Source organism: Python bivittatus, unplaced genomic scaffold, assembly GCF_059951505.1.
Source record: "Python bivittatus isolate LINGU-HERP-01145 unplaced genomic scaffold, Pbiv_v1 ctg000590_np1212, whole genome shotgun sequence".
NCBI classification, from domain to species: domain Eukaryota; kingdom Metazoa; phylum Chordata; class Lepidosauria; order Squamata; family Pythonidae; genus Python; species Python bivittatus.
In genome coordinates this window covers 32,045,100-32,066,136 of record NW_028277086.1, presented here as the reverse complement: position 1 = coordinate 32,066,136, position 21,037 = coordinate 32,045,100, and the positions used below count along the sequence as shown (strand labels likewise).

At 35.8% G+C, this 21,037-nt stretch overlaps 1 protein-coding gene across 1 annotated transcript in view; it reads right to left on the bottom strand.

Moving 5' to 3' along the window:
- Positions 1-20,390, bottom strand: part of TRPA1 (transient receptor potential cation channel subfamily A member 1) — a 34,895-nt gene extending 14,505 nt beyond the window's left edge. Inside the window, exons 1-17 of the mRNA XM_025173643.2 lie at positions 20,265-20,390; positions 18,140-18,302; positions 16,649-16,824; positions 15,633-15,740; positions 14,737-14,845; positions 13,667-13,812; positions 12,960-13,096; positions 12,182-12,230; positions 11,562-11,661; positions 11,365-11,465; positions 10,503-10,672; positions 10,256-10,420; positions 7,649-7,763; positions 5,081-5,247; positions 3,241-3,334; positions 1,356-1,415; positions 165-263 (exon numbers count right to left, since the gene is read on the bottom strand). Of these exons, the coding sequence (XP_025029411.1) occupies positions 165-263; positions 1,356-1,415; positions 3,241-3,334; positions 5,081-5,247; positions 7,649-7,763; positions 10,256-10,420; positions 10,503-10,672; positions 11,365-11,465; positions 11,562-11,661; positions 12,182-12,230; positions 12,960-13,096; positions 13,667-13,812; positions 14,737-14,845; positions 15,633-15,740; positions 16,649-16,824; positions 18,140-18,302; positions 20,265-20,390 (2,085 nt within the window). The remainder of the gene's footprint in view (positions 1-164; positions 264-1,355; positions 1,416-3,240; positions 3,335-5,080; positions 5,248-7,648; positions 7,764-10,255; positions 10,421-10,502; positions 10,673-11,364; positions 11,466-11,561; positions 11,662-12,181; positions 12,231-12,959; positions 13,097-13,666; positions 13,813-14,736; positions 14,846-15,632; positions 15,741-16,648; positions 16,825-18,139; positions 18,303-20,264) is intronic.
- Positions 20,391-21,037: the final 647 nt, after the last annotated feature.

Sequence of the window (21,037 nt, the reverse complement as noted above, 5' to 3'; positions counted from 1 at the left end):
GCAAAGAGAATCTGAAATCAGTTCTAATTAATTGTAAATTTAAGGATATTACAATGGATCCTTAGAGAATATTCCAAATAGTTCTAGATTACAGTTTTGATCTCTATAGTTCTATGTAAATAATAAATGGTATTTAGGTTTTAATTCACATTAGCATAACTTACATTTAAAGCAAGAAGTGGCTCATAAACTATTCCATTGTGTTCTTTGGATTTCTTCGTAAGTTTCAGTGGACACTGAAGATACCTGAAGTTATATTGAATCTATGCAAATGTGAACCAACAGAGTTTAATTTTGAAACAGATTAGTAATACATCACACTTTAAAAAGATTCAGCTTAAATCTCTTCTAGGATCTCAGGAAAGAAAAGCGAAGTCTGAGCCAGGTTGCCAATAGTTCTGGAGTAGTACTAATGGTTTGCAAGCTCTTTGCCTGCCATTTCTTCCCATTATCAGTTCTTTTATCTATGCTATAGCTACTTTCTTCCTTTATACCTACAGTACTATGTAATGATTATATTCTGGGCACAAACATATGCACAGGAGTGCACACATGCACAGGCACAGACACACATTGATATTATCATTTCTTGAATTCAAGGAAATTAAGAAATTTAAGATATCTGCCTAATTTACTAAATTTGGCTGCAATATTTACTATTGACAGTAGGTATTCCATCTTGGACTTTTGTGCTGAAATTAACATATATTTTGGTGACAATTATATGTCATTATAAATCACGGGTATACAATGATCATGGGAGATATACTTCAAAATTAATAATTCAATCAAAATTAGTTAAATTCCATTAATATAATTGCTTCTCATACACATTATTATATATACGAGGATGTTTGTGTGTGTGTGCGTATGTATATATGTGTGTGTGTATGTATGTGTGTGTATGTGTGTATGTATGTGTGTATATGTGTGTGTATATATATGTATATACTGTATATACTCTGTGTGTGTGTGTGTGTGTGTGTGTGTGTGTAGTTTTGTAGTTTTGACTCCTGATAACTGCCTGGACAAGTCCATGAAGTAGTTGGCTTCTTTGGATTTGCTTGCTTCTTTGCCTTCAACGCAAAAAAGAGAAGGAAAAAGCATTTGGAAGTGCAAGCTTGTTTCTGTTCATTTAATTTATGATAAGCTATAGTTTAATGCGATATGCAAATGCAGCCATTTTTTTCACTGAATTCCAATCAAATGACAGATAAAACACTACTTATCTAATTTAATGTATGCCAACTGACTATAAGTTTCTTGCATAACAATCATACCACCATTAGCACATCAAAATATTTTATTAATTCTAAAACTCCCTAGTAGATAAAACTGCTTTGGATTTTACTTACACTGAAGTCTCTAGATGTTTTTTCATCAGGTGATCTAACAATGCAATTGTCTAAAACCAACTAAGCAAAAATAGAGAAACAAAGAAAATAATTTCCTTGTTTTAAACAAAATGAGCATATTTACTAACAAAGTTATGCAATCACATTATGCAGTGTGGGACATTAATTCTGAATGAAATTACTCGAATGATGCAAAGTAAATCGAACTGAAGTGGTCATTTAAAAATTAAGAATATTGATTTTTCACTTTCAAATATTTCATATTCAAAAGCATATTAAGGATTTGTTTTCATTTTAGCCTCAGAGACATGTGGCAAAGTCTATTCTGAAACACAGACTTTCAGAAATAGCTGTCCATGAAAGAAAACCCATCATTCATGTATCTTTAATAGAAAGCCAAAATACAAACATACTTTCAGATGACATGTTTGGGATCTGAAAGTTTAATCATGACTGCAAAGGCAACTGTAATCTTTCCCTTTTGTTCACTGGTCCTTGTAGCCCTATTGGCCCCAGAATTTAAACTCCCAATAGCACAATGACAGTGGCAAGTTTCAAATTTAGTTTGACCCTAGTTCCAAAATATGGTGATTTTGAAATTCTGTATTCACATCAATCTACCTAATAGCATGAACTAAGTGAACGTATCTTACAATGATTAAAATAAAATGGCCTGACATTTCATAGATTTGTTCATATAGAAACGGGCATTTATTCTTTTCTGCCAGGAGAACCATCTGGAGTTTTGGACATCATTCTTCTTTATTTCACTACCACAAGATTTGGACTCATGCATGTAAAACACAATTAGCTGTTTTTGCACTGATGTGAAAAACTTACTACCAAATATAGTCGCTGATAGAAACAATAATAGAAGAAAATAGGCCATATTATGCCAAGCGACAGTTTGCAATTTACAGTGGTACCACGGGTCACGAACGCTACTGTTCACGACCAATTCGGGTTACGAACAGCTCCGTTCGCAAAATTTTGCCTCCGTTCACGAACGCCGGATCGGGTGACGAACAGGATCCACGGCCATTTTCCCTCCCATGACACGTGGCCGTGGCTTCCTGTAGGGAGGGGGACTCTCCCTCCAAGCAATAACCGCCTCCCCACCCGTCTTCCTGTCCTCCACACCAGAAGTCGCGTCGAGCAAGGTTAGCATTCTCTCTCTTCGTACTGTACTTTGTATCATATTTTTGTGGTTTAAAAAAAAACAACATATGATTCAGAACGGATTAACCGTAATTACATTGAACCTTATGGGGAAATTTGATTCGGGTCGCGACCAATTCGGGTCGCGACCAGAGTCGCGGAACGAATTAAGTTCGTGAACCGAGGTACCACTGTACTTTAATGAAATGCATACTGTAGCAGCAACTAGTGTGAAGAAATGTACACAACATAGTTAGTAGATGTTTACTAAATATTACTTAAACAGTTTAGGTGTTATTAAGACAGCTCATATATGGCATATGGAATATCTATGGGTTGGATCAAAATAAACATGAGAAGAAAACTAAAATTAATGCTAATTTCACACAATACTCTTATCTCAGTCTTCTCCAACTTGATGCCCCTTTGGGATTGCGGCTTCCAGATTCCACCAATTCGGGGATATAATGGGGCCACATATTGGAGAAAGAAAAAAACCCTCTTTTTTGTAAATTCAAGGATACAACTCTTGTATACAGCTCATTATTTTTAAAGAAAAACTCTTGGGACTTCATGGACAGAATCCCATGTTTTTTCACAATAATATGGAAGTAGCTTGTCACTGCCTTAACTTTTTTCGGGGGGAAGGGTAACTTCCCAGTCTAGCCTTCTGGATTTCTTGGTGGCCTTAACCACGAATTACATTGTTCACTAAATATAACCTTACTTTTAAACAGTCGGGGAGATACTCAACCATTTCTAGTATAGCACATTTATTTACAGAAGAATGATGTGAAAATGTTGACATAGATTCTTCCCATCTGAAAAAGAAAATAAGTTGAAAGGGTTCAGAATGACTATTTGTACTGAACAAAGAAGAAATATATTCTTAGGTAAAGATAAAGTATCCTTTGAGGCAAGCTCCATTTAGGGTGATTTCATGCAGTTTTCTTAGCAACGCAATAGAAATGGTTTGTCATTGCTTTCTTCCAGAATGTTTGGACTTCCCACCAAATGACCTGGAATTCTCTAGTTCTCTCCCATCCAAATACTAACGAGGCCCAACTCTGCTTAGATTCCAAACACACACAAGACCAGCCATGTGCTAGTACCTGATCAGGAAATTCTTATTAAAAATTATTGTTTTTAAAAATGTCACTGCAAGTGCAGCTCAATTGTAAATACTGTCATAACAAAGTATAAATGAGTAGGCTAGGCAATACTCAGCATTGTTCTATAACTATATAAAACCATGACATATCACTGACTCCAAGAATTGCTGAGACCTTGCTATTATATACCATGTGGAAAAGAAATCTTATGTTAGCTAAGCATTGGCTTCCCACTACTATATCTAGCACTTTGTGAATACACTGTGTACTATAAATGTAACAGGAAGGGTGGAAAACATACTGTCCTATACAGGTATGTAGAGCTAACTGGAAAAGGAAGTTCATGCTTAGAGTTGCCTATCTGAGCTAGAGCTGAATTGGCCTGCATTCACTGAAACAGCACTGCTTGATCTGCATACCAAAGGGACCATATTGAAACAGAGTACAAAACTCAGTTTTCTCATGAATTTAAAAGTTCATGTTTATTAGACCAACATAAAGTCACAAAACAGAATGTAGGATTTTAAATCCTACAAACATTTTCATCAAGATTCCTCACCTATCTGGGGGTGTGGCAAGAAGGGGCTTGATGGCAGGCATTCTCAGTGGGGACATGCCTTCTATGGAAGAGCTTGCCCCCTTGCATGGCCTTCTGCAACTGGTAAAAAATTGTATTTTCTAGGAGACCATCAGAAATTGATATGGGCCATCAGCACCAATACAGCTTTAATTATCATTATAGTTTCTGATGTTAATGTAATGCTTTGTAATTATTATTGCTTTATTAGTATTATTACCTGTAACCACCAAGAATCTATTAAAAATTGAGGTGGGGATAACATTTATAAACAAATAATTCCGTTCAGTTGTCCCTTTTGGAGACTAAATATCCTTCAACTGCTTCTCATGGGGCTTGGTTTCCAGGTCCCTTACCATCTTGGTAGCCCTTGTCTGAACTTGTTCAATTTATCACTATCCTTCTGAGCTACGGTGCCCAGATTCGAACTAAGTATTGCAAGTGACATACAACCAGGGCAGAGTAGAGTGGAAAATTACCTCACATGAACTGGACCCTATGTTCCTGTTAATGCACTGAAGGTAACATTTGACATTTTAGCAGCTGCGTCATACTGCTGACTCACATTTAACTTAACTTCCACTGCAGTGAATAGAATTTAACAGAGATAAAGTTCTGCACTGGGAAAATCAAAGGAAAAAATATAATATGAGGACCTGTGGCTTGCAGTAGTAGATGTACAGTAGTAAAAAAAGTTTTGTTTGGCGTTCTTGACCACCTTCTCATTACATAATGGAAAATAGGTGGGAGTGGATTTCACAGAGTGCATAATCATTTGGAGAGATACTAGGGGAATCAGCCGATGACACAGAAATGGGAGGAGTGACCAGTACTTTAGAAGAGGGAGAGAAAACTCAAGTAGATTTAGAAAGGCTTACCTTTTATGTAAAATGACAACATTTACAATATTTTTTCGGCCATTACGTATGGCTTCATGAAGAAAAGAAGCTTCCGCTTTGTTCAGAAGAATTTTGGCACTGCCATCGAGAAGTAATTTCACTGCTTTTGCATGGCCTTCTCTGGCAGCAAGGTGAAGACCTGTGTTCTTTCCCCACATCCACCCCAAGACAACTTATTAAAATAATGCCATTGGTCTATGAAACAAATAGCACATGGAATTGAAACTACTGTAATTTTTTCTATAGTTCATCACTGTTTCTGCTTCTCTTTTTTTCCTCTGACAAATTTCAAACTGCAAACTTCATGATATAAGGGTGTTCATTAATTCTACTGTTTGGTTGTGCAGCGATCCCTCCAGGGTGCCTGCAATGTGCGGGGCGGGGTCAGTGATTAATTTTGAAATGGCAGTTGAACCAAGTAATTGAAGCACTGTCCCCCTTAATGTACCGCACAATCATTGCCAGTTTGATTTAACTGAATCCCTTCCAGGTGCCCTTGTCTCCCTCCCCTGCCCTCCAATTTAAAAAACAGAGAGGAAAAAGAAAAAAATGTGTAATAGAAGAATTATATTACCTTTTATTATCTGTCACTTATAAAAGCATTTAAAATCATAGAAACTGTTTGATATAGCTAGATTCACATGAACAAACAATATTTAAGGGCAAGAACTAAAATGTTCCATTTCTAAAGTTGAAAGTATGAACATTAAGGTAAGAAACAAGCAAAAAAATGTATTGAACTTGGGCTTAATCACTGTCCCATTAACTTCAGTGGATCTACACTAAAAATGAGTAGGTCTGGATCCAAACCATTAGAAACAGGAAGTTCAGATAGGTGTGGATATTTGTTTTCGTGCAAGATGCTTTGTATTTAACAAGCACAGTAATAGATGAGATAGCAAACAATATAACTGGGTAGAGAAGTTAATTTAAAAATATTGTTCAGTTTCTTTTTGAAAGGAAACTAGAATTTATCTCAGAATTGTTGACATGATCTGTGGCTTCAATTTCTGTGCATACTAACTAGGATTTACTTCTAAGAAAGGAACAATTATTCAAACATTTTACTTATAATACACAAGAAATTCACATCAGTGTTGTACTTTATAAAACTTTAACTATCTATATACCAAAAATATTTGGAAACTGATGTCAAATCTTATTCTTATGGATATTAGTAGATGGATGAAAATTCCATTAAGTTGGTAAGGTAAGATTAATATTATGAAAATTAGTATCACTTGATTGATATGTATTTGAAGAGAAACCCAATGTTAATTGCAAATAGGTATTTTATGCATATTTATAGACTTCTATGGAAATTTAAATAGCAAGACAGGCCACCAAGAATTTCCCTTTTTGATAAAGGAGGTTTTAACTTATCAGATTTTCAAAAATATAATTGGACATTTATTTCATTATCTATATTTGTGAGGAATCAGAATTTAACTGAATATTAACCTCTACAGGATTTAGTGGAAAGTTATTATGTAACTTTACTAAGATCTCTGCAATTATTCCAGTCAACATATAGTAAAAAAAAGGTCTTTTTTTTCCTGGTTTACCAGTAGCTAGATATATTTGGGGCATACCGAGATACAGATTAAATTTTGATTCTGAGTTTCATGAATACTTAACTTTATGAAAAACTCTACTTTAAAAATAGGTGGTAAGACATTCTATTGGATATTATGGACAGAATTCCATTGAACAACTGCACTGTAATAATTATTTTAAGGACTTTCAACAACTACAGATTTTCTTAGCCTGATACACAACAATGGCAATATAAGCCTGCCATACTTGGCTTGGATTCCTCAAAGAATGTATCCAAAAGGAGGAATGTAGGTTTTCTCTGTTAGCAATGTAAGAAATTTGAGGATACATTAACTCACATGATTTGGTCATGTCCAGCTTTGGTTTCTTTTTGGAAGAATATGGTAACATATATAAATACGTGTTTGGGTAAACGTTTTCAAGTTAGATATCAATGTTATTTTGAATTATACTGCAAAATCATGGAATCTGACTATTTTAGAGGAATATTGGTTATACTGGATATGAAAAATAGCTAAGAAAATCATATTGTAGAGTCTGGAAAAGTACTATTAACCCTGATATCAAAGATTGGATTCAATAAATATATAACTTCTCAATTTTTGGAAAGGCTACTTTTTTCTCATGTAAGTGATTTACATCAATTACTTTTTTTTGGATACATTATGCATGGCCTAGCTGTTTGGAAAAGGCCCTAATAGAAATAACTGAAAATAGTGACATTACCATTCTTGCAAAAAGAATGGCAAGCAACTAGAATGCTTTGTGCTCACTTACCCAGCATAAAGGCAAATGATAGAAAGCAACTTACCCCCCTGTTTTTTCAATGGCCACATGCACCACTGCAAGCGTGTGATAATAACAGCTGTAACACATTCTCCGAGTTCCAATATTATGTAGCAGCCCATTGAACTACTTACTATTTAACCCTAAAGGTGAAACTAAAAGTATAACTTTGCTATTATAACTAAAGATTACAGAGAGACTTACCCCGTCCTCATCCTGTTTATCAGTGGCTATCATATTAGTATTCAAAATAATCTGCATTGTGCGAGTATATCCACCAAAAGCAGCATGATGCAAAGCTGTCCAGCCTTGATTGTCACTTATGAAAAAGAAAAAACAGAATAAAAGATTCTCACTTTATTACAATTGAATATAAGTCCATGGGGATATGTGTGTGTGTGAAAAAAAAAAATTAAGGTCCTGGATTAGACTCAGATTCTCTTAGATACCTTTAGGCATGGAAGCTGGCTGGGTTGTTCTGGGCCAGTCGCCCACTCTATCAGCCTTAGGCTGGGAAATCAAAAAATAACTATCAACCCACATTGAGCAGTGTGGTAGATTACAGTCCATAACCTTCAATGAAGAAACCTTTATGCTGCAGTGGATTGATTTGGATTTATGTTCTTGAAGATGATGATGATTATGATGATTTCCAGATCAGGCATAGTAACACAGTGATTTAGTGAGAAAAATGTACAGTCTAAATACACCAATTAAATATTGGTGGTATTAATTTGAAAATACAGTATTCAAAAAATTATTGAGAGCAATTGTATTTTTATTTGTATACATTTAATACTATGTAAAATAATATGAAATCTATAGAACCAACACAGACTTGCAACACAGTCTGCAGATATTTAAAATTTCTATACTTATTTGAAATATGCTAAATCTCTTTTCTAAAACTCAGAATGCTGAGCAAAAATAATTATATATCCAGTTGTATTACAAAAATACAAAATATACTTTTAAAGTATCAATTCAGAAGTCCTTCCTTTCTTCTTAAGAATGAAAAATTGAAGGCTAGTATAGATGAATATCAATGGTAAAGTAGGTTGGTAGGATGGTTATATAAGTTTGCCCTCCTTACTTTTTAACACAATGCTTCAAGAAACCACCATAGAGCCATGTTGTTGTTTTTGTTGTTAAAATTTAATAGCATTATTTCAGCTTCTGATTTTGTTGAATATTCAATATTACTTTATATTGCCACCGGAATATATCTGGAATTCAACATTGGCCTTTTACCTAATAACCTGACAGAAGCACTATCCAGTGCTTAAAGCCATTCCAGTAGTTCTGATTTTTTTGTCAATTGATATAAAATCAATGTTAAATTCAGAAAAAAAATTTAGAGTTCTCTGCGTTCTGCTAGGAGATTAAGATTCTGTGATCAAAAATTTAATTGTGGAATCTTGCTGTTGTGAACAAAAAAGAGAGGTTGTGTTTCTGCCTTATAAGCATTTAAATTAACTCACAAATATGGAGCTATGCAAATTACATTTTTAAAATGTATCAACAGTTTTTGTGAAAGTTCAAAGCAGGAAAAGCTTCTTAAAGTTAAATTTAGACATGTTTAAAATTCCAGTTGACTGTTTGAGGAATTTTCATTTTCATTACTTATTCTTGTCTGGCCTTTTGATATTAAATGGTTGTTGCACCCAATGTGGTAGGCTGCATGGATAACAATTTCACACATTCAACACCATCCAAACTAGAGCAAAGACGGGGAAGAAATCTCCCATCTTTCTTATTAAATGGGAGATGATAAAGGGGACAATGTATGACCCAGAACTATAACTCATATAGAATCCACACAATTATCTCTATGTATTTGTCCATGTATAAAACAATATACAATTAATATACAATACTTCCATAATGATAGTACTAAGATATATTAAGTTTATAGTGTATTTCCTAAAAAAATGTTCCTTGATAATTCAAATCTTTATAAACATATGTATACCAAATATATGTAGTTGGGAGCAAGAAGAAATATATATATGGCATCTTAGTAGGGCTGACATATGTATATATATATATGTGTATGTGTATGTACCGTATTTTTCCGACAATAAGACGTCCCCATGTACAAGACGACCCCCACTTTTCCAGCCCAAAATTAAAAAATCAATATTTTAAAGATAGTGCAGAACACATTTTTATTTATGTTTTATAAATTTATATTTATATTTATTTATTTTATAACCAATGTTATAAGGTTAACATTGACTTTATACACTTGGTGGGAGGAGGTCCAAACCGTCTCTCTGCAGCTCTATTTCCAGGCTCTTTTGCTTAATTGATTACATTCAAGCACAAGTGAAACTGCAGATAGCTTGTCTCTGCAAACAGCCTTCCTCTAATTGGTTTGTTCAGCATCAGCTGACGTCAGTTACATCAGGCTCGGGATTGGAGGAAGTCTGTTTGGGAGACAAGCTATTTCACTCGTGATTGGAGGCTAGCAATAGGAGGAAGCCTCTCTGCAGAAACAAAGTATGGGCAGTTTGGAACCACACGATTCTCGGCTGACTTCCTTGAATAAGATGCCCTTCAGTTTTTAGGGTAAGGATTTTAGAAAAAAGTATCGTCTTATAGTCGGTAAAATACGGTATGTATGTATGTATGTATGTATGTGTGTGTGTGTGTGTGTGTGTGTATATATATATATATATATATATATATATATGCATATATGTCAGCCTTACTAAGTAGACAGACCAGGAAATCAACTCCACAGAAAGACCAGAACAATACTATATTGAGATAAGCTATAATAACAATATATATCTACAATATACATACCAACCAAACAGAGCACCTCTCTTCAGGAGAAGCTGGACTACCTTTTCATGACCATTTTGAGCAGCCAGATGTAAAGGAGTCATCCCCTTCTTGTCTCCTTCATTCAACAGTCTGGTATCTGGCATAGACTCCAGAAGTCGGTGACAGGTGTTGATCCGTCCATAGCTACATGAAAGATACATGTCCCATTATTAAGGATAACTTCTGGAATATAAAATGGTCAATGAGGACAGGTTTTCAGTCTTACCTAGCCGCATAATGCAATGGAGATTTCTTTTCTCTGCTTTTAGCATATACGGAAACATTCATTTTAAGGAGGATATTCACTGAAAGGGGTACTCCTTGTTTGCATGCATAATGTAGAGGAGTGCATCCTTCACGATCCTCCTCACTTACAAGATTTTCAATAACTTTCATCTGTCAGATATAAAAGTGGTACATATTAATAGAATTCTATAGAAGTTGGAAAGCTATTCTGAACTTAAGTCCTTACTGAAATGTTACTAAACATCACAAAAGCCGCCCAGAGTTCCCCATTGGGGGGAGATGGGCGGAGAATAAATCGAATGTATAAATAAATAAATAAATAAATGAATGAATGAATGAATGAATGAATGAATGAATGAATAAAGCATCAGTGTACAATAGGTTTACATTATGTTTTTATTATATATTTTCAATGCTTTAGACTGATATAACTCCAAGTCCACTTTTACAATAAATGAATGTAGGTTAATGCTTTAATACCCTAACATAAGAATATTCTTTACTGCGTTAGATTCAGAATATACTTTCCTGTTGAACTTTGGTATTTTCATGGTACAGATCTAGAGAGTACTTTGATTTCTCTCCTGAGAGGTGTTGAAAAGTAGTATTCAGTTAACAAAAACTGGATTAGGATAAAAATCTAAAAACACTAAAAAATGTTTGTGATTTAAATATAGTTTATATATAGTTTATAATCTCCTGCAATATCAGCAGTAATGTTTCATCCTATGTATGGGCTTAAATAATTATGCTGAATGCCATGAAGAAAATGAAAATATTATTTCTCAAAATAATATGATTATATAATCAGTTATTAATATTTCCACAAATGTTCCTTTTACCTTCAAAAATTGTTCACTCAGATGCTGTAACCCTCCAGGATGTAGGACAGTTAGATGTAAAAAATTACGACCAAGATGATCTTTTAATTCTAAATTTGCTCCTAATTTGAAAAACAGATTTCAATTTCAAAACTACTGACCAGTAATTTTAATTAACATTGATCTTGCTCATAATGCTGTGTTTGTTCACTTTGTACCTTTTGAAAGTAACAGATTCACAATTTTCCATGATGCACAAGAAGTTGCAAGTACTAATGGTGTTCGACCCTCAGTGTCAACACTATCAATATTTGCTCCCTGTAATGAAATGTGTATCAAAAGTACATTAATAGATAGATAGATATTAATGACAATTTAGGCAATTAGACCATATTTATAATATATATTTGTTAAAATGTTGCTTGTTTTGAATGCCATAGTCTATTTCCTTATTTAAATATATTGGTCTTTGTAAAAGCAGACACGCTAACAAAAAATGACATAATATTGTATTCAAGAAGATGTTTCAAATAATGAAACTGTTGTTACTGTGTTTGTTAAACAACTTAATTTGGATGCTGTGCCAATATAGTATAGTTCCTCAGTATTGATACACTGGTAACATCCAACCTATATTAATACTATAAATGTGTATTATTCAGCACCATTTGATTTATATATTCCAAATATTTGTGTTCCTCTCTAAATTCACTGTATCAGCTAAACAGGAAATTAATTTCTTAAACCATGTCTTAATGCATGTTACTATGCAATCTTCCAATAACTTTAGTACCAATCTTTATTGCTGTTATAAATTCAATTAAAACTACATATTTACCATTGAAATGAGATATTCTGCCATTTCACAGTGATCAAACAATGCAGCCCTAGCAGAAAAATGAACAGCAAACCAAATGTCACAATGAGCAAATAATGAAAGAAAAAGTTATATTTTGTCTCTGATATACTAGTTTTCCAGCCTATCAGTTCTAATCTCCAGTCATGATACAGTATAAGTATACATGTATACTCTTTCAAGTATACAGTATATGAACTTCCAACTGTAACATTATTCCCTTGTTCTTGTTCAGTGTGATACAGAGTTTTTTCAATGACTACCATGACTGAAATCCATGAGCTGTTTAGTCCAAGTGATTTAATGCTAATACCAGTGTTCTAAGGATGCCTAATATTTATTTATTTATTTAACTTGTATCCTGCCTAACTCTCAACGACTCTGGGCAATTCACAAAATCAAACAAAGAAATTACAATAAAATCAATAAAAGATAAAGTTAAAAGAAGGCAAGCACAATGATGCGAGAAGTCTCGCTCTCCCTTGCCAAAGGCCTGGTGATGAGCCTAGTACAGTGTTGTCCAAACTTGGCCACTTTAAGATGAGTGGACTTCAACTCCCAGAATTCTCCAGCCAGCATGGTTGGCTGGGGAATTCTGGGAGTTGAAGTCCACTCATCTTAAAGTGGCCAAGTTTGGACAACACTGGCCTAGTGAAACTAGGCTAGTGAAATCAGTGCAAATAAGTTCATATTTTGGGAGAATATTAGTAAGAAAGTAGCATATCATAAATAATATAAGGAGACTAAGAAAAACCCTCACCTATGAAGCAATGTTTCCTTCTTTCCATCTACTACATTAATGAGAGATTCCTCTCCTGTATAAGATGACATCATTAACTTGAGAATCTCAGTAGCTCCTTGGGTAGCAGCAAAATGAAGAGCAGTGCATTTGTCATTCTATAAGTGGAGACATAAAACAAAAGGAAACCCTACAATTATTCCCTATACCAAATATTTCTGAAATCTTATTAAATATATAGAATTCAGTTTTTATGGACGCAATCTAGGTTCTTCCATTTTGATTCTTGCTCAAGTCCAGTTGATAGACAACATTTCTTTTTGCAAAAGAAATGGAGAAAATATGGCTCTTCATATCTTACTGAACTACAATTCAAAGAGCTCCAGCCATCATGGATAAAGATGCAGGATGCTTAGAGTTGTAATAAAATATCTATGTTTTACATATGAAATGGGGGTGGGGGGGGGAGAAAAAAGAGAAACAGTATTTCTGTGCATGAAAGAAGAAATATAAAACAAGTATAATTTTTACTATACATCTCATAAGCTGCCAAATTCACTACACTGTGAGGAGAGAACTGCAATAAATAAATAAACATACAATATAATATTGTAATACATGAACTATGTGCAATATCTAATTCTTTCAACAGGAATTTAAAATTGCTTGAGTTGGTCATGCTCAATATAGTGAAATTATTATCAATATAGTGAAATAAAAGCTTTTACCTGTTTCAGATCAACCTGTGCTCCATACTCAATGCACATTTTAATCATTTCCAAGTCCCTGCTTTGGACTGCTAGATGAAGAGGACTACTCTTCGCATTATTAGTAAAATTAATATGACTTTCAGGTGAATGCCCAAGTTTTTCACCTTAAAAATTAAAATAAATAAATAAATCTATGGCATAGTTTTACAAGAGGAGAAAATAAAGTGTATTAATTATTCATAAATTTACTGCTTTAGTGGTTCCTATTAAAATGTTTAATAATAAATATAAACACTTTTAATTAAATACAAGCTTGTTCAAATATTTGACAACCTCTATTCATTTTATAAGATTTTATTCAGCTCATAAAGGTTACCAAAATTGTAAGCATTCTAAAGCTAGGAATCCTGAAGGCTCAGTTCAGATGTAACACTAAACCAGAGTTAAGTGTTGTGTGATCATAAAACCTATATGTTCCTCCTTCCTTCCTTCTTTTGCTTGTAAAGCTAGAAGGTTATTTTTACTACAGGGTACCATATACATTTCAATACAGGAACAGGCAACTGCTGCCACTCCAAACTAGAGCTAAACAACATGGGCTGTAAAATTCCAAATAACCACTAAAGTGGTAGCAAAGGGGCAGAGAGTGGTATCTCTCTGCTGCCATCTAGTGTCATCCACTTCGCAGTACAACTCTGTAACCCTACTCCAAGCTCCTTTTTTATATGAGAGAAACTCCTAAAAAATATTTGGAATTGTTTTCCATTATTTTGAGTAGTAACATTTAATCTAATAACACTTATTTAGTCTAATAACATTTTAACACTTTTTTAAAGTGCTTTCCCAATAGCAGAAATTGATGTGCATGAGGCAGCATCCCCTTCTTATCCCACCCTGCCCACTGCCCATCTCCTTCTTCTCGCCTTGCAGAATAACACATCCTAGCATCACCCTTTTCATATTAATGGCTATAACACTCACTTCATAGCCACTTAAACCCTACAATCCTATAATATTTTAAGGAGTCACGCCTGACTGCTATTTCAACTGTAATCAATATTAATGGGTGATTTTCTAAATGTATTTACCTTGCTTTATAATCATCTCCAAACATGATTTTGAACCAGAAAAGGCTGCTGCATGGACTGGCATGCAGCCCATATGGTTTGCTTTACATATGTCGCCACCCCTTTCAATCTGCAAGAAAGAGATCCAATTATGAGATCACAACTCTTGAACATTTTTCACACATAACACACACTCACAGAGAACTCATTGCATACACTTCCATAATAGATTGTAACAAATGAAAATGTTAAATACTGGCTAATTGATACAAATGTGTTTTAGCTAACTATCTCTGCCAATTGTGTTACTGAGGCCCACAAATCAGAAAGAATGGAGGAAGCTGTATTCTCACGCAACTTAAGGACACCTTTCTCATTAGAGAAAGATTATCCTAAAGCTCCCTGAACGATGAAGGGATTACTAGTCTTCCCATATTGTCAATCCTCCCTTCAGGCATGGACAAGATGATCAAAATTTGCAGGACCAAAAGAAACTAGGCAGATGTGTAACCCACTGCAATACGATGCCACTTGATTCAATTCTAGCTGTAGAAAGCCCCAATTTAGATCTACTGATTTACTTACTGGGTTTATATGCTGTTCCAATCATTATCAGCTCTGAGCAGCATACATACCCACCATTGGTAAATCAGGTTAAAACAATACAATAATTACAATAATGAAAAAACAAAATAAAATAAACAACAAAAAGTACCATAAACCTCTAACACCTATATTATATTTACACACTAAGGAACATAAATCACATTAATAAAATGGACATCCCACTATGAGAGGGAATAACTTTACAACATCCCAACCCTCAAGAACATGAAGTTATAAAAAGATAAGTGTAAGTAATAGATAGAGGAGAACTCAAGAACACTGACAAAAATATATACATTTGTTATACATACCAGAAGTTTCAGTGCTTCAGGATTATCTTTGTAACATGCTAATAATATAGGTGTGTTCCCACTCTCTCCTTCCAGATTTATTTCTGTCATGCTGTTTTCAAGGAAAATCTAAATATTAAAATGAAATGTAAATGTTTTCTGCTCTTAGGAACAGGATATAAGCGTAACAACCATTCACATGATCATAACTGGCAGGCTTACTCTTGTTCTCCAGTTATTAGTTTCCAGACTGAGGGTTCAAACCACAGCATCAAACTAGTTTTCAACTATGTACAATACCAAATGGTACCATTTTTTCTCATCAGAAAAATCTATTAAGGAAGAAATCTTAGCTTCCAATTTTCCTAGATCGCTGTCCTTCTTAATCCTGGATCATATACTTTCTATCGCTTTAACTTCATTACATCAGAATATCCACTATATTCAATATAACTTCCTGATAAAGCCACTCTGGTGTAGTGGTTAAGGCATCAGGCTAGAAAGCAGGAGGCCATGAGCTCTAGTCCCATCTTAGGCATGAAACCAGCTAGATGACCCTGGGCCAGTCATTCTCTCTCAGCCCTAGGAAGCAGGCAGTGGCAAAACCACTTTCAAAAAGCTTTGCCAAGAAAACTGCAGGGACTTGTCCAGGTAGCCACCAGGAATCAACACTGACTCAAAGGCACCCCCCCCCCCGCAACCCTTCCTGAAAGCCAAAATTTTAAACTCTTTTTAAACTGTCCTCTGTATTTTGCCTTCAAATATATAAAACAAAATTGCTAATTTCTGATATCTGGCTGCTTTTAAAAACTGAAGAACAGTGTCAGAATTTGAAAGATCTGCTTATCTTCCACTTAGGAGAAGAACTAGTAAGATGCAGCATTTCTCATCTGTGGTATAGTTCAGCATCTTCAGAAATCAAGATTTGGTACACTAGTCCCCATTTATTCACATAAACTCCTATAAATATCCATGAGATGGTCTTATTTTTAACTTCGCTAACTTACATGCATATAAACTTGGAAGTTTAGCTTTACCTTAAGTAAATCATCGAAAAAATACTGCACAGCCCAGTGAAGTGGAGCCATCATATTTTTATTAAGGGTATTTGGGCTAGCCCCTCTGCTGAGAAGTAATTTAACACTTTCAATCTGATGTTTTTTTGTAGCCCAGTGCAGTGGTGTATTTCCATAGGCATCTGCTACATTTAGCGCTATGCAAAGGACAGGAAAATTGAGTAAATGATACTTCACATTTTTATTTCACATAAAATGATGCTATTGTATTTCATATAAAATTACTGTGGTGTTACAATCAAAATGAACTGTAAATGGAAACAGAAATTTAATTAAGGAACCACACTTTACAGCAGAGACCTTATTCTGTATTCTCAAGATTCTGCATTGAAACCATCAAATGTAAGTACGTGTTTGTAAACTCTCTCAAAAGACCAGTAGATACATTTCATACTATCTGTATTCGTGAATACATTCTAATTGTCTATCAAGAAGCCACTGCTGCTATGTCACATCAGATACCAGGAGTGATATTCTACGAGGTGCTTTTTCTTTTCTTGTTTGCTTCTTTTGCAAAACTGCAGCAGGATATTTCAAATCATTTAAATTCCAGAGTCTCCCCCATTCTATTGAGGAAATGTCATCCAACTGTCTCCTACAATCCCTCTCTAATAGTCAGCTTCCAAGATCATAACCCCAGTAAATAATCAGAATCTAAAGAGCTATTTCTGGAGTGCCGCAAAATATGCAGCCATATTTAAAATGGAACAGAAGCCCTCCACAATACAGTAACAACTGGAATTCCACTAAACACATGGCTTTGGTCATAGAAATAATTTATCCAGTTCCTTAAATCTGGAGCAATGACAAAAAAGCAATGGCTAAAATTGCCTTGAGGATGAAATGTTGCATCACCTGTAACAATGAACTATACAAAACATGATGGTTACACAATCTCCATCTACTTTGTCAGCCTTATCATTCTTTGTCAACAGAATAAGGAGTATATTTGACAGTTTGATTCTGTTTGGACCTGTTGATCTCCAGACCCTGTATATTTTGCCCAACTGGGATGTTTTACATGGATCAAACTATGATCGGTGCAAATCACTGTTTCCCAGTTTAATAGTAGCTACAAACTTACCAGGAAAATATGCAAGGGAAGGATTGTTGGAGAAAAGCATACCTGTCCACATTCTGATGTTTAGTAACTTTCTTCTAATTAGTTTTTTTAATCACAATTTTTTTTCTAATAAATATGTGTGTGCATGTGCACATACAGAAATACATGCTTAAGCTCAGCCACATTTCCTCCCAGTGCTGCAGCAGAGTGATGTGCCCCAACAATGTGTTACTAATGATATAATTATCTATCATACTGTAAATGGTAATATCATTCTTCATGAGGCCATAGCACTCAGCATGGTGCTTGACAACAGGTTATTTACCCTTCACTCTCCTTCTGAGCTACTGCATTTGCACCCAACTTTAACCATAAATGCATTTTGGCACCTTCAGCTGAAGAACCATCCATGATCATGAGCATTAATTCAAGTTGACCCCCTCCTGCAGCATGGTGCAAGGGAGTTGCATTCATTTCATCCACTTTCTTAAGTCCATTACGATTCTTCTTAATGAAGCTTCGAAGTCTGGAAGTACTTCCATCTGATATCACCTAATTGAGGTTTAAACAATTTCAGTCTGGTTAAATATTCCACAGAAATTTCAAATTATAGGAATGTTTCTAAGTAGCTGACTCTTCATTATATAATATGTTAGTAGTTAATTAATTATCTACTAAAATCAGTGTTATCCAAACTTGGCCACTTTAAGATGAGTGGACTTCAACTCCCAGAATTCTCCAGCCAGCTCCATGCTGGCTGGAGAATTCTGGGAGTTGAAGTCCACTCATCTTAAAGTGGCCAAGTTTGGACAACACTGACTCATTCATCACTTCAAAGGTTCATCCACAATACTGACAACAGAGCTGCATTTATTTAAGATGTCCTTTAATCTAATTACTGTAGTTTATTTTATTTAGGTCTACAAATATCCTGGGAACATGAAAATAGTTCTGCTGATGAGGCCTATGCTATCTAGACAGTGGCCCCCCAGATGCATCTAGGAAGTAGTACATCTCCATTCTAAAGCATATTTTAAGGAACATTAAGTAATACAACAATTACATTGCAGAAAAGCTATTCTTTACTCAGTACAGGGTAATAAGGTATTAAAGTGTATTACATTAAGAAAAGAAAAATTCCAAACTGTTATAAATGGTGAAAATATGCAAGTGAAGCTTCATTTTATATCACATTTTGAAAAACCATCTTTTAAGCACTTTAGTCTTTTTGGTCAGGATGTATAATCCATTTTATAATCCACTCTCATAATATCATACATGGGGTTGAAGTCTCCAACATAAGTCTGGCACACAAACACATCTATTTATCAACAAAGTTAAACTCTTAGGATGACTATCAGAACTCTGTAGAATATTTATATATTGATTAATTTACTATTTATTATTAATTATTTAATTTACTATTAATACTATTCTGCAAAACACTTGGTACAAAAATAAAGTATACCCAGCTTGTCCTTATGTAACTCAACAATGAAAAGGTTTGGTTAAGAAGAATACTGAAGCACAACAAAAGATTAGAATTTGGGCTTTGAGGCTACTCAGCATTTCAAACAGAAATTATACCCAAATAGGAAGATTTCAGCCAAGAACTGATTTTAACTTAAAGCAAGAGTTTGGAAGATTTTGGGGTGAATTGCACTAGTTCTCTAAATCTCTTGATTCAAACCCCAAGTAAAAATGGTAAGAAAATACATATCTGCTAACTGTTTAATTCCCAGCCTCAGTGTTCCACTGATATACAGCAAGTGTAACCACTGACTCATTATCCAGCATCTCTAGCCAGTTTCAAAGCGTAGTGTTAGATGCAATAGATGCAGTCTTATCTCCAACATATCATTTGCAGATTTGGGCAGCACAGTAAAAGTTTCACTCCCCATCCTAAGCCACCACTTTTGGCCTGGCTTTAGGGGGCAGACCTCAGCATCAGCCTGCAAAACAGAAAGCTGATCTCAGGAGCCTGAAGCCTGCTTTCTAGTCCATAACAGAGAATCAGAGTATCTGGGCCCATTTAGGCCACCGAATCCATTATACTTCTTATACCTGTATAAGGACTGGATGGTTCCTCCTAGAGGTTTCCAGATGGGTATCAATTTGGGTATCAATTCCCAAATACCCGACCATGCTGGGAAACGGAAATAAAAAATCTGAAGAGAACTGAAGAAGCTTGTTCTAAACTACAGAGTGATTGGTCCTGGGATGGTGTAATCAGGATGACAGAGTGCAGAGCCTAAACGATCCCTTTCTCCAGGATCCTATAGATTGGTCCGGAGTCAGACAGGACTCGCTCTCGCTTGGTGTCTTTTTCTCCTTCTCTGCAGAGTTGTTGCTCCTGTCCCCTCCCATCCCCCGGCGCGGACAGCATCCGTATCCCTATCTCTTTCTTTGTCCAGGCAGCCCTGACCCGAAAAAGCCACCCAGGATCTTTTCCTCTCCGTTTTCCACCTGTTCTCAGCGGGCAGCTGGAGTTGGTACTGCGCGCAGGTTCCTTACCTTAAAGACATCCTGCGAGGCCACTGAGCAAGCGTCGGGTTCGCACACGACCCCTTCGTAAGACAAGGCGTCCTGCTGCTGCTTCTGGACATGGCTCTGAAACCACTTCAGGATCGAGCGCATCATGGCTAGCGTGCTCTTGGCTGGCGGGACTTCAGCAGGCAACCTGTGAACCAGGACGCGGAAGGAAGTTGTGAAGACACCGGCCGCGCCTAGGCGGCTCCCGAACCGAACCCCCTCCCTCTGGCTGCTCGCGTGCCGCGACACGCCCACGGGGGGCGGGGGACGCCACAAAGCGCGGACGGCCCGTGGGAGAAAGTTGGCTTCTTCGCCAAGTCGCGGGCGCCTAGGAGTCTGTGGGGCTACGAAGGAAGTAAAGTCAAGTCGGCGAGCGAACAGCGTTTGGGAGCATTTCCTTCTTTCCCACCTGCCAGGTTTACCTTTTTCGGTAGGTCAGGAGCGACCAGTAGTACCACAGGACTACAAGTCCCCTCTAGAGCTACAACACCCATTCCTACAGACTACTGGCAGTCTTGGCTGGGAGTGGAAGTTGAAACATCTGGAGACTAGTCCCTTGTGAAAGGAAGAAAGAAACCCTGCCAGAAAGAAAAAGGCTGAAGACTTAAATCTCAGCATTCCTCATAGTTGGCCTTTCTGGATGGAACCGCTGAGACCAGCAGCTCAGCATCTTCTGGAGGGCTAAAACCAACCCTGCCCCAAAGACCAGCAGTGGAGAACGATCATTTATTGCCTCTCCTTGCAACATCTCTCTG